This window comes from Carassius auratus, chromosome 16 (genome assembly GCF_003368295.1).
Source record: "Carassius auratus strain Wakin chromosome 16, ASM336829v1, whole genome shotgun sequence".
In the NCBI taxonomy this organism is placed as follows: Eukaryota; Metazoa; Chordata; class Actinopteri; order Cypriniformes; family Cyprinidae; genus Carassius; species Carassius auratus.
In genome coordinates this window covers 10,771,222-10,785,600 of record NC_039258.1, presented here as the reverse complement: position 1 = coordinate 10,785,600, position 14,379 = coordinate 10,771,222, and the positions used below count along the sequence as shown (strand labels likewise).

Here is a 14,379-nt window from a genome sequence, read left to right as displayed (position 1 = left end):
ACAGTATATTTGTCCAGTCAGTGTTTGAGGGAAATTATTTCCCCTTTCCTGTAACTTCCTATGTGATGAGTTGGAAATTCAGAAACCAAGTATTAAAGAATGATTGGTCAAAATGCTGTTTCTGCACTTTCAAAAAGTCATGAAGTTGTTCCTGTTTTAGTAGCTTTCTCATGCTTCACTCTTCTATCAGGGCAGTTCATGTTGGGCATTCAGCTCGGTCGAGGTTCTTGCAGGTCAGCTGATGAAGACCACACGAAAGCTGGTTGACCTCAGAATCTGGTGGACTGTTCCTCCAGTTACAGCAACAAGAGCTGCAGTGGTGGTTTTATGAAGCCTGGCATTTGTCCACCACAGGAGTTTACAATGACCTGACCTGTACAAAAAAGAAGGTTCTGGTAATACAAGGTAACTACATGGGGTAGAGTTGGGTTTAGGGGTAGGTTCAGGGTTAGTACCTAGTTGTTACATAGTTATTGTAATTATTATAATAAGTACATAGTATGTACACGAGGAACAGGACTGTAAAATAAAGTGCTACCCTATTCTTAGTTGTAAATGTGTGTTCTGTATAGTTTTCCATTTCCATTGCCTTTTAAAAATCCAAATGTATTTTACTAATTTAAAATAAATATAACATTTTTATCTTGTTTTTGTGTTGACATTTTAAATTTAAGAATGTGATTACTCGTTGTATAAATGTAAACTGGGGCCTGTACCATGAAGCTGGATTAGGTGGCTAGCCAGCTATGTTTCAGCTTAGTTTCCGTCAACCCTGGGTTTTAGGTACTATGAAAGTAGCTCGGCTTTAATCGGTGTTCGTTGCCATGGTATCTTACGCTGCACGGCTAACCTGCTCCGGGGCAGGTTATGTTCTGGATTCAAGATCTCAAACTGAAGGTGAACCAATCAGATGTGAGAGAAGTGACACATGTCTGACACAAAGTCACTCCAGTTTATCTTGCTCCAAATTAAAGGTCACTAAAAATAGAAGTCTGGCTTTAATGATAATAACTCATTTATGAGTAATAAGTCATTTTATGATTTATATAATTATTGTGATTCATATTATTATTTATCTCTTACACACAAGCAAATTTAGTTGAACAGTTATTATAAATTATTTTAAATAAATATTAATGTATACAGATCATATAATATAAATAAGCTGTAGTATCAAAAGATTGAACTATTTTAAAAATTACAAATCTTAACTTACATGTTCAAGTCTCTATCACTATATATTTTCAAATGTATAAACTAAGTTGACAAGTTCCACTTGTGACTACACTGATGGAGCAAGATCATTTATTTTATTAGTCCTCCTTAATTTTTAATATGACATTTAAATTTGTCATATTCTTCAATCTCCTAACCTTTAGCAAAACCTTTAACCTTTAGTTTTGAATCTCGCTGGGTCTCTCGCGAGAAGTAAATCAAACTTGCTTTTTATTGCAAGGCTCGTGATTGGCTGTTCGCCAGTGATGTCACACATTCATGTGCACGCGCTCCACAAACTCAGGATCAAAGCCTGAATTGACAAAGAAAGTTGATGAACCTAATCCTGTAACTCTGAATTTGTTCAGCTACCATCATGGTACAGGCCCCAGGTCAGTTGAGTAAGTTATTATTTTTGTTTATTTTAAACAAATACACCTTTAATCAATCAGCCAGGGGTAATCAGGGGTAATAAAAACTAATTGCCGAACAACACAAATGACTTGTATGTAAAGGGTACAGTCATTTTAGACACTTCCAAAACTGTTGCAACAGAGATTAGATTTTTTTGTAAATACATTAATTCAGTTTCCATCTTTGTTGCCACAGATTGGAAGTGCGTTTTTCTGTTCTATAGAACGGGGTATACTTATACTTTTGTCCATATAGTGTATGTACAAGTCATTGATGTTTGGTTATGAGTTTTTGGCTCAATGTCTGCATTTAAATTCACACCAGAGATGTTGAGTTGGGATTAGGATTTAGCTTTCTGCAGACCAGTCCAATTGTTCTACACTGACTGAATCAATCTTGAGTCCTGTTCAAACTGTTGCTATAAAATTAGGAGCACACAATTCCCTAGAATATGCCTGAACGTTAATATTTGTACTCATGGAAATTATAAAGTAGTCAAACCTGTTCATTAGTAGGGGAGTCCCAATACTTTTGTCCATATAGTATAGCTAGTTAGTTGCCCAGTTAGATTTAGCTAATAATATTTTTCAAATAGGTTATTATAATGTAGTAGTTCATAATTTCTTTATTATTTTCATTTTAAGGTAAAGCTGCCTTTAATCTGATTTTGCTGTAAATGTATAAAGCAAATTGCTTTGTCAGACTATGGGTGAAATTTTACCTCACCTGTGGGGCAAAATGCCCCTTTGATACAAATTTATTTTTTGTTAAAAATCTAGTAACATGAAAACTTGGTTTTTAGACATTTTTCACACTTGGTTTTTAAATCATGGCAAACTGATAACTATTTTGAACACATTTAACTTTTTTTTTTCTTCACAGAAATAAATTACATATTCCTTAAAGGGTCCATATGATGTTACTAAAAGAAACAGTATTTGGTGAAATGAAATGTGTTTATGGGGTTTAAATGTAAAAAAAAAAAAAAACACATATTTTACTGTACACATACTGTACATTATTGTTTCTATTCAATGCCCTGCCTTTCTGGCATCGATTTTAACAAAAACAAATTGGTCTGAAAAGCGAGGTGTGCTCAGATTGGCCAGCTATCCAGTGCATTGTGATTGGCCGAATGCCTCAAGCGTGTGATGGAAATGTTACGCCCCTCACCAATACTGTGATGCATGTCCCGGTCAGAACACTGGTGAGACAAGACAAAAACAATAAAATCCATTACAAACGAGCCATATGTTGCATCCAGTGGGGACATAATTACAGATTATAATGATTTATACTGTGTTTTTACTCATTGTGTTGCATCGTGCAGCGTAAACAAAACCATGTCTGCATTTTTGATCAGAGAAACAACAAACAAAAAGCTCTGCTCTCTAGACCAGTGGTTCTCAATTCTAGTCCTCGAAATAGAACAAAAATCTGATGCCGTAAGAGAAACATACAAAATGTGCAGAGCATGGAGGTGTGAGGACTGGAATTGAGAACCACTGCTACACAGCTCAAAACTCACATTTGAATCTTCAGTGGAAAATCCTCTACATATGTTAATATTCTTACAGTCTGTGAGTCAGAACAGACGGCATTGTAGTCTTCTCTCCCAGGATCAGGAAACAGTCCTCCATAAAATGTGCTGCACACAGCTAAATATTTGGGTTGAACTATTCTGGAACAGTGTTGTAATAAAGCTTAACCACTGATTTCTAGTTGTGTCCTCTTTTGGAAGCCCAAACTAAGTATTTTCTCTTTCACAACGAAACAGCGTCTCTACAAAATGGCGATGGTTGCAACAGTGAGAATCAGAGTTATGCTTTATTTCTTTGCTTGCAAATTTGGGCTGCGTTATGCAAATCTTCCCACATGGTGAAGTAGACATGTGGGGGCGTGTTTAAACAAGGCATTTATGAGGGCGTGAACAAATCTTAACTTCTATAACGAATATCTCTTTAGGTTTGCGACTTTAGTCTTTACATCTTTACAGATATTTTTTATGCACCAAGAGCTTGTAGGAAAATTTGAAATCGCATTATATGGCCACTTTAAGGGGGCGTTTTCCTCCACTCTACCCTATAAACTCACCCTATAACTATTATTTATTTATGAAGTCATTCAGCATTTAACTTTGTTGCCAAAAAGGGCAAAGTGATTAATGTCAAGTTCATTTCTGAGCATCTCTTGCTCCAAAAATGAAAAAAAGTGACAATATGTTTGTTGTTGGTCATTTGATTCACAAGCTTTAGAAACTGAGGAGACTGCAGACAAGGAAGCAAACTAGTCACCTTCTGCCGAAAACTGCCATTTGTGTTATTTACATCCAGTAACTCTTGCTACTTTATTCTTCAGTACAAAACAATGCTGAACTGAATTGCCCAACTTTTTGAGCAAGTGGCATTTTTTTAGATGATCACTCAAACAAAAGAGATTTAGAAGAGTTTTAAAAAACACTTGGTAGTTGGTACATTTGGCAGCTGTGTCATATGACAATAGGCAGATATTAGCACGTGATGGAACAAAGTAAAAGCAAAGGAGCAGGAACTCGTTCATCATCACCTCCTTTACACAGTGCAGTCTCCAGAAGTGCAGCTTAACAGGAATACACAGGTGAGAGATACATCAGTTACTTTTATCATCACTTGTATGTATTTAATAAGTTTGTATGTGTGTGTTTTCATCAAAACACTTTCTCTTTTCACTTTCTTATCACTTTCTGTTTTAATTAAGCCTTTGCCTGTGTTTATAATTGCAGTGATTTGTAATGATAGTGTGTATTGTTCAAAGCCTCTGATCTTTTTAAGATAACGTCAGATAATATAGATTTTAAACGAAATTCTTGCATTTTCTTCTTTACTCGCTGTGATAAAGAGAAACTTCTTTTGCACTGTAAACTTCATTAGGCAAAAGTCGTCTTTGACCCTTGCGCCTCTCGTCTCTGCTTTTTCAGCCTCTCACGCCACGGTTTTAAAGTGCTGTTTCAAGTTTAAAAATGTGTCTCGAAATTATTGTTTTTTGTTCGCATATTTAAAGCAGAAAATGCAATCTGTGTGAATGGCGTTTGTTCATCTCACTGCAGATTGAAGTACCTGTTGCGGCCAGTAGGTGGGACTAAGAGCCCGTTTTCAGTAAATCGTTATTAATTCAAAGCCCCAAATACTAACCAACACCAACCCTAGCAACTTCCCTGGTTTCTTTACATGGATATGAACATATAAATGGACATATAGTACTATAGTATAGTTATATAGTACTATATATAGTTTCAGAAGTCAATGACTGGAATAATCTCTTAATATTGTGTTTAATATGTCGGTCAGCTGTCAACATAAGGGACATTCTAAAATGCGTTTTTCACATTAAGTGTTTTAGAATGTCCCCAAAATGATGCAATGAGAATAATATATTATTACTAATATTGATGTTTGAATGCATGGCAGTAATTATAACCTGTGTTTTGTTCTTGACAGACCATGATGTTTGGGAGCTTGCTGTTTGCCGTGTGTTGTAGTGCAGCACTGGCCCATTTCAACATAAATCTAGACCAACACTGGGAGTTGTGGAAGAAGACACATAACAAGATTTACTCCAGTAAGGTGAGAATATGAATCTTATTAATCTGTCAGATGATCCAAAAGAATGTTCTGTCAGGAATGCATTCATTCATGCATCCATTTCTTCCTTGTTTCTCATTAAACTTGTAATGCGTGATTCATGGGCTTATTTGTTGTAGAAATAATAATGTTTTCATTTATGACCAGCGATATCAACAGTTGTATACGTTGCTGTATTAAAATGTGAAATAAATTTTGTTTTTATTGGCAGGTTGAAGAACTGGGCAGGAGGGAGTTATGGGAGAGAAACGTTGAACTTATCACCCTTCACAACCTGGAGGCCTCCATGGGTCTGCATTCATATGACCTGGGCATGAATCACATGGGTGACATGGTAAGGACATGAGTCCAGTGTCCCTTTTTCTCTTTTCCACTGCATTTCCTTGTCTGAGGTTTTTGTTTGCATGCATATGCATCCAGTTTGCTTTAAACAAAAATTTAAATAAAACTCTTGGCACGAAATGCTGCTTTATTTCCTTGTTTCTATTTTTTAACATGAAGCTATTTTGTGTGAGGGAACTTTTTCTTTCATCCGATATATTTTCTTTACAAACATTTCTAGATGTTTAAGTTAATATAGTGTCTAGAAATTGCACAGCCATAAAATTTTACACTTTGGCTGAAATCGGCTAAATCATGTGCAGTGACAATTTCATCTTCTGAAACTCAAATTTTCCTCTTTCTTTTGTTGATACACAGACAACAGAGGAGATCCTGCAAATGTTAACCACAACTCGTGTCCCCCCTGGCTTTAAGAGGCAAGCACCAGAATTTGTGGCCTCTCCTGGGGCTTCTGTCCCAGACTCTATGGACTGGAGAGAGAAGGGATATGTCTCCAGTGTGAAGAACCAGGTATGATTATACAAAAAAAATAAAATTATATATATATATATATATATATATATATATATATATATATATATATATATATATATATATATATATATATATATATATATATAGATAGATATATAATATAATTTTTTTTTTAAAAAAAAAACTAAATTATTTTCTCATTAGTAGTTTTTTATGTCTCAGGAAAGCTCTTATTGCTTTGTTGATAGACAAGACAAAAGCATTTTTAAGAATTTCAGGTTCACACTGTATTGTTGTTAGGGTGTAGGTTCGTGTTGGGCGTTCAGTGCTGTTGGGGCTCTTGAAGGTCAGCTGATGAACACCACAGGAAAGCTGGTTGAACTCAGTGCTCAAAATCTGGTGGATTGTTCCTGCTGTTGGATAACTGCTGCCTTCCAGTATGTTATTGATAATGGAGGAATAGACTCAGAATCATCTTATCCTCATGAAGGAGTGGTAAGTTGTTTGTGCATCAAAGTGAAGGAGAAACAAGTGATAATTACAAAACATTGTAGAAACATTTTATATTAGAAGTGTCAGGAACTGTCACTGCAAGATTGTATACAGAAAGCTGGATTTGTCAGTGCTTCGCTCATTTAAAAATATAAAAATGCTTCAACCTATTATTATGAATATAATCTAATAAATAAATGTGTCCTACAGCAAGGGACTTGCAGATATGATCCATCCAAGCGTGCAGCAAGCTGCAGAAAGTACTACTCTGTCAGTAAAGGAGATGAGGAGGCCCTGAAGCAGGCTGTTGCCAACATTGGGCCAGTTTCAGTGTCCATTGATGCCAGCCGGCCTCAGTTTGTCATGTACCACAGTGGTGAGTATTTCTTTCTCATCACATTTCAGGCAGGCTGATTACAAAGTTTTCAGGTGGCAAACAGAGTTATTTTTATGTTTCATTGGTTGCTATTATAATGTTATCTCAAATCTGTTCACAGGAGTTTACAATGATCCATCTTGCAGCAAAATAATAAACCATGCAGTGCTGGTGGTGGGATACGGTGCGATTGCTGGACAGGACTTTTGGCTGGTCAAAAACAGGTACAATCAGAATGATTGTTATGAACTGACAGGGTCTGATTTTGTTTTTGGAAATATACCCAGTGTAGTCTTTTAAAAAGAGCACATCTATTTCAAACAATACACTGATGAATAAATACATATGCTAATTGTTATTTTTGCTTGAACAGTTGGGGTACTGGATTTGGAGATGGTGGCTACATCCGTATGGCCAGAAACCAGAACAACATGTGCGGCATCGCTTCATACGCATCCTATCCGATTATGTAACTGAAACACATGCTGAAATCTATGAATATACATAAGAAATATAAATTTCTTACCTGTAAATGAGTTTTCTATATACTTTTTTGTAAAATTTTCATTGTCTTTTTAATAAAAAAAACTAATGTATTTTAAGAATGTCGTACAGTATAAATATTTTTCTCTCTATTGTAAACCTTTAAAAGGAAAAAAGCTTTCACTCTACTCAGTATATTTACAAATGACTTGGTTTTATTCAGTGCAACATCACAACGAACAGTTTCACATGAGGTATTAAAGGATTTTTCAAGATCAGCACAGAATGTCCAGTTATGATTGACATTCAGATTGATGTGATTTTTACACCTTTGGTTGATTAGCCACATTCATAAGGTAACACAAGGGAGAGAATGACACAGATGTTCACACCAGCAGAAATAGATTTTAAATAAGTGATAGGTAAAAGAAAAAAAAAACACTTGCTACTGTTATAGTCTGCTTATCTGAACCATTAATAAGTGGATCTCCAGCAAGAATGCCTTGAGAGAATTAATCTAGTCATCCAATGTTATGATCCAACAATCAAGTTGGCTGAAATCACATTTTTGTTTGTGTCTTTCATATGAGACAGCTAAAATATAATTCCATCATATTTGTAAAGACAAACATATTTAACATTTATTTTGGTCTACCTGCACAGTTTCGGCACAGCGCCACCTATTTGTCAAAAGTGATAAACCATTGACCATTAGTAATGACATTTTCAAAATGATTATAACTTGTCATAACATTAGCTTGTTGTAATGAAACTTGGGTCATGACAAGAACATAGATACAAATTTAGCCAAAGTCAGCCGAACATTAATGTTTGCCATTTTGATTTGTTGAAATCCTACTTTTTCAAACTCCTATTCTTCCGATTTTCACCAAAGTTTAGTCAGATCATCTTTAGACTGTGCTGACAAAAAGTCATGGATTTTGTGTTTATAGACAAAAACATTTTTGTATTGTGTTGCAACAAGCTTGAGGCATGATGCCAAAATAACTCTAAGGTTGTATCTCTGCAAAGATTTGACATAATGTCACCAAACTTTGTGTGTACCATTGTAACCTCAAATAATATAGCACATCGATTTGATAGTGGGAACGCAAAGTTGCCCACATTTTTGAGCAAGTGCATTTTTCAGATGTTCACTCAAACAAAAAAAGTTTAGAAGAGTTTCAAAAAACACTTGGTAGTTGGCAGCTGTGTCAAATGACAATAGGCAGATATTAGCACGTGATGGAACAAAGTAAAAGCAAAGCAACCAGGAACTCGTTCATCATCACCTCCTTTACACAGTGCAGTCTCCAGAAGTGCAGCTTAACAGGAATACACAGGTGAGAGATACATCAGTTACTTTTATCATCACTTGTATCTATTCAATAAGTGTTTTTTGTTGGTTTTTTTCTATCAAAACACTTTCTCTTTTCACTTTCTTATCACTTTCTGTTTTAATTAAGCCATTGCCTGGGTTTATAATTGCAGTGATTTGTAATGATAGTGTGTATTGCCCAAAGACTCTAATCTTTTTAAGATAACGTCAGATAATATAGATTTTAAATTAAATTATTTCACTTTCTTCTATACTAGCGGTGAAAAAGAGAAACTGTTTTTCTGCTTTGTAAACTTCATTAGGCAAAAGTCGTCTTTGACCCTTGCGCCTCGCGTCTCTGCTTTTTCAGCCTCTCACGCCACGGTTTTAAAGTGCTGTTTCAAGTTTAAAAATGTGTCTCGACAGTCTTGTGTTCTTCCGTTTTTTGCATATTTAAAGCAGAAAATGCGTTCCGTGTGAATGGCGTTTGAAGTACCTGTTCCGGCCAGTAGGTGGGACTAAGAGCCCGTTTTCAGTAAATCGTTATTAATTCAAAGCGCCAAACACTAACCAACCCTAGCAATTTCCCTGATTTCTTTACATGGATACGAACATATAAATGGATAGGTTACTATATATAGTTTCACTGAAATTATCTCTTAATATTGTGGCTTATATGTCGGCCACCTGTCAACATAATGCAATGAGAATACATTAATGCAAAATATCCATGTTTGAATGCATGGCAGTAATTATAACCTGTGTTTTGTTCTTGTCAGACCATGATGTTTGGGAGCTTGCTGTTTGCCGTGTGTTGTAGTGCAGCACTGGCCCATTTCAACACAAATCTAGACCAACACTGGGAGTTGTGGAAGAAGACACATAACAAGATTTACTCCAGTAAGGTGAGAATATGAATCTTATTAATCTATCAGATGATCCAAAAGAATGTTCTGTCAGGAATGCAAACTCTATTTCTTCCTTGTTTCTTATCAAACAGGTAATGCTTGATTCATGGGCATATTTTTTATAGAAATAATAATGTATTCATTTGAAACTGAAAATTTCTGATCAGTGAAATCAATAGTTGTATATGTTGCTGTATTAAACTGTGGAATTTACTTTGTTTATATTGACAGGTTGAAGAACTGGGCAGGAGGGAGTTGTGGGAGAGAAACGTTGATCTTATCACCCTTCACAACCTGGAGGCCTCCATGGGTCTGCATTCATATGACCTGGGCATGAACCACATGGGAGACATGGTAAAAACATGAATCTAGTGTCCCTTTTTCCCTTTTTCACTGCACTTCTTTGTATGTGGTTTGCATGCATGTGCATCAAGTCTGCTTAAAATAAAATAATAAAAAAAAAATCTTGGTACACAATTCTGCTTTATTTCCTTTTTTCTGTTTTTTTTTTTTTTTTGCATGAACCTATTTTGTGTGAGGGAACATTATTTGTTTTCATCCAATATATTTTTTTACAAAAGCTTCTAGATATTCAAGTTAATATAGTGTCTAGAAATTGCACAGCCATAAAGTTTTACACTTTTGCAGAAATCGGCTAAATCAGGTGCAGTGACAATTTCATCTTCTGAAACTGAAATTTTCCTCTTTGTTTTGTTGATACACAGACAACAGAGGAGATCCTGCAAACGTTAGCCACAACTCGTGTCCCCCCTGGCTTTAAGACGCAAGCACCAGAATTTGTGGCCTCTCCTGGGGCTTCTGTCCCAGACTCTCTGGACTGGAGAGAGAAGGGATATGTCTCCAGTGTGAAGAACCAGGTATGATTATACCATTTGTTGTTGTTGTTTTTTAAAAACAAAAACTGATTTTGTCATTTACATTTTTGACTGAGTAGTTTTTTTATTTCTCAGGACAGCTCTTTTTGCTTCATTTGATAGACCTGACCTGAGACAAGAGCATTTTTAAGAAATTCAGATTCACATTATAATGCATTTATATTTAGCTTGCCTTGAAGTAAAAAAAAAAAAAAGTTTAAATAGTGTTCCATAGTTCTTGTGTTTCCTCGTTTTAGTAGTTTAATCATAATTCTCTCTCTGTTGTCAGGGTGCATGTGGTTCATGTTGGGCATTCAGTGCTGTTGGGGCTCTTGAAGGTCAGCTGATGAACACCACAGAAAAGCTGGTTGAACTCAGTCCTCAGAATCTGGTGGACTGTTCCTCCAGTTACGGCCCCCAGGGCTGCAATGGTGGTTGGATGAATGATGCCTTCCATTATGTTATTGATAATGGAGGAATAGACTCGGAGTCGTCCTACCCTTATAAAGGAGTGGTAAGTTGTTTGTTTGTCAAAGTAAAGGAGAAAAAAGTGTGTACAAAGGTTCAAGGATGGAAAGGAAGAGGACGAGGGGTCGGCTTGACTGCTGATGGTTTTATTATATAAACAGTTATCTTAATGGTGTCACTCACACCGGCAACAACAAAAACTCTAAAGACTTCCGGGTTGCGGCTTCCGGCTCGTGCGGTTGTCAGCAATCCTTCTCTTTCTCTACTACTCCGGTTTCCCCTGGCATTAAATACTCTCTCCACGGCAATTACTGAAACAAGAGACAGGTGTTGATTATTTCCGTTCAACCCGCTCACTCACCGTTCGTCTCCCGACTCTCTTTCCCGCTGCAGGCTTCGCTAAACCACGCCTCCGTCTCCACATACCCCCACCGCCCGACTCAGCCTCCCCCCCCCCCCCCCCCCCCCCCCGCATTTCTGGAGAGGAAGTCGGCCGCAGCCATCTGAACACTCGGTCTGTGGATCACTTTGAACTTAAATGGCTGTAGACCCAGATACCACTAAGTGATCTGCGCGTTGGTATCTTTCATGCGGTGGAGCCATTGCAGGGGCGTGGTCCGAACAGAGGGTGAACTCCAGTCCCAGGAGATAGTAGCAGAGGGTGAGGACGGCCCACCTGATGGCAAGGCATTCTTTCTCAATGGTGCTGTACTTAGTCTCTCTCCTAGAGAGCTTATGACTAATGTACACCAAACGGCGTTGTGAAAGCTGTCTTTTCTTTGGATAAAGGAGACAAGGGGATCTGCCAATATCCCTTTGTTAGGTCCAACGTCGAATAAAAACGAGCCATGCCGAGCCGATCAAGCAACTCCTCAACCCGCGGCATTGGATACGCATCGAATTTCGACACAGCATTCACTTTGCGGTAATCCACACAGAAACGGATGGAGCCATCCGTTTTCGGAACCAAAACTATCGGGCTCGCCCAGTTACTGGACCCACTCGGCAGTCTTCTTTGGCAGCCGAGCGATGAACTGCTCCAGCACCACCAGGTCGATGATGTGCTCCACGTCACTTCCCTCGGCCAGCAGCCACTTGCGGCAGGAGTCCCGGAGCTGTTGGGCCATCGCAAAGGGCCGACCGTCTTGCCCCAAGTCCAGGGACCGGAAGCGCTGGCGATGTTGCTCGGGGCTCCGGCTGACCCGCTGGATGATGGCCCTCTTCAGGTCGTTGAAGATCAGGAGATTCGCCACCGAGAGCTGTTGCGCGGCCACCTGGGCCTCGCCCGAGAGCAGGGGGATGAGGCGCATCGGCAACTGTTCGTGGTGCCACCCCCATGCTTCCGCTGACTTCTGGAAGAGCTCTAGGAACGCTTCCGGATCGTCCTGGGGCCCCATCTTGTGTAACGGCAGATGCACCGGAACCGTGGGTGGCCCTGTGGCCTCGGCGCGGACCTCCAGGTTGATCCAGCTCCGGAACCTCTCGCGGTCCTCCTGCTAGGCTTATATGATGGTCTGGAACCCCCTTTCCTGGTCGGTCCTCAAGTCCAGCAGGGCCTGATGTTGTTCGCGATGCAGGACCGCGAGGGACGCAATGATGTCCGCGAGTGGCGTGGAGGTCCTTCTTCCTTCCCGGGTTTTGGCACCAGTGTACAAAGGTTCAAGGATGGAAAGGAAGAGGACGAGGGGTCAGCTTGACTGCTGACGGTTTTATTAAATAAACAGTTATCTTAACGGTGTCACTCACACCGGCAACAACAAAAACTCTAAAGACTTCCGGGTTGTGGCTTCCGGCTCGTGCGGTCGTCAGCAGTCCTTCTCTCTCTCTCTACTACTCCGGTTTCCCCTGGCGTTAAATACTCTCTTCACGCCAATTACTGAAACAAGAGACAGGTGTTGATTATTTCCGTTCAACCCGCTCACTCACAGTTCGTCTCCCGACTTTCTTTCCCACTGCAGGCTTCGCTAAACCACGCCTCTGCCTCCACAAAGTGATAATTACAAAACATTGTAGAAACATTTTATATTACAAGTGTCAGGAACTGCCACTGCAAGATTGTATACAGCTGGATTTGTCAGTGCATCGCTCATTAAAAAAAAAAAAAAAACCTTCAACCTATTATTATGAATATAATCTAATAAATAACTGTGTCCTACAGCAAGGGCCTTGCAGATATGATCCATCCAAGCGTGCAGCAAGCTGCAGCAAGTACTACTCTGTCAGTCAAGGAGATGAGGAGGCCCTGAAGCAGGCTGTTGCCAACATTGGGCCAATTTCAGTGGCCATTGATGCCACCCGCCCTCAGTTTATCATGTACCACAGTGGTGAGTATTTCTTTCATCAAATTTCAGGCAGGCTGATTACAAAGTTTTCAGGTGGCAAACTGAAGATCAAAATTATTTTTATGTTTCATTGGTTGCTATTATAATCTTATAATCAAATAATATTATAATCTCACATCCTTCCACAGGAGTTTACAATGATCCATCTTGCAGCAAAATAATAAACCATGCTGTGGTGGTTGTGGGATACGGTGCGATTGCTGGACAGGACTTTTGGCTGGTCAAAAACAGGTACAATCAGAATAATAAACGGAGCAATTCCAATAGGGTCCTCGCACTGCAGTGCTCGGGCCCTAATGATTGTTATCAACTGACTGGGTCTGATTTTGTTTTTTGAAATATACCCAGTGTAGTCTTTTAAAAAGAGAACATCTATTTCAAACAAAGATGAATAAATACATATGCTAATTGTAATTTTTGCTCGAACAGTTGGGGTACTGGATTTGGAGATGGTGGCTACATCCGTATGGCCAGAAACAAGGACAACATGTGTGCCATCGCCTCATACGCCTCCTATCCGATTATGTAACTGAAACACATGCTGAAATCTAGGAATATAGATAAGAAATATGTAAATTTCTTACCTGTAAATGAGTTTTCTATATACTTTTTTTTGTCAAATTTCCATTGTCTTTAAAAAAAAATCTAAATGTATTTTAAGAATGTCGTACAGTATAAATATGAAATATTTTCTCTCTTGTAAAGCTTTAAAAGAAAAATTGCTTTCACGCTACTCAGTATATTTACAAATGACTTGGTTTTATTCAGTGCAACATCACAACGAACAGTTTCACATGAGGTATTAAAGGATTTTTCAAGATCAGCACAGAATGTCCAGTTATGATTGACATTTAGATTGCTGTGATTTTTACACCTTTGGTTGATTAGCCACATTCATAAGGTAACAAAAGGGAGAGAATGACATAAAATGACACAGATGTTCACACCAGCAGAAATAGATTTCAAATAAGTGATAGGTAAAAGAAAAAAAACAACAACACTTGCTACCGTTATAGTCTGCTTTTCTGAACCATTAATAAGTGGATTTCCAG

General features: G+C 38.3%; 2 protein-coding genes across 2 annotated transcripts; both read left to right on the top strand.

Moving 5' to 3' along the window:
• Positions 1–3,917: 3,917 nt before the first annotated feature.
• Positions 3,918–7,696, top strand: LOC113116110 (cathepsin S-like). Its single transcript, XM_026284021.1, has 8 exons — positions 3,918–4,245; positions 5,106–5,231; positions 5,461–5,583; positions 5,949–6,101; positions 6,366–6,560; positions 6,768–6,933; positions 7,055–7,157; positions 7,307–7,696. Exons 2-8 carry the CDS (start codon positions 5,109–5,111, stop codon positions 7,404–7,406), a joined length of 963 nt encoding a protein of 320 aa, XP_026139806.1. The 5' UTR covers positions 3,918–4,245; positions 5,106–5,108; the 3' UTR covers positions 7,407–7,696.
• A 949-nt stretch (positions 7,697–8,645) lies between these two features.
• On the top strand, positions 8,646–14,150 carry LOC113116109 (cathepsin S-like). The gene is made up of 8 exons (XM_026284020.1): positions 8,646–8,759; positions 9,514–9,639; positions 9,874–9,996; positions 10,368–10,520; positions 10,807–11,031; positions 13,144–13,309; positions 13,456–13,558; positions 13,757–14,150. Exons 2-8 carry the CDS (start codon positions 9,517–9,519, stop codon positions 13,854–13,856), a joined length of 993 nt encoding a protein of 330 aa, XP_026139805.1. The 5' UTR covers positions 8,646–8,759; positions 9,514–9,516; the 3' UTR covers positions 13,857–14,150.
• Positions 14,151–14,379: the final 229 nt, after the last annotated feature.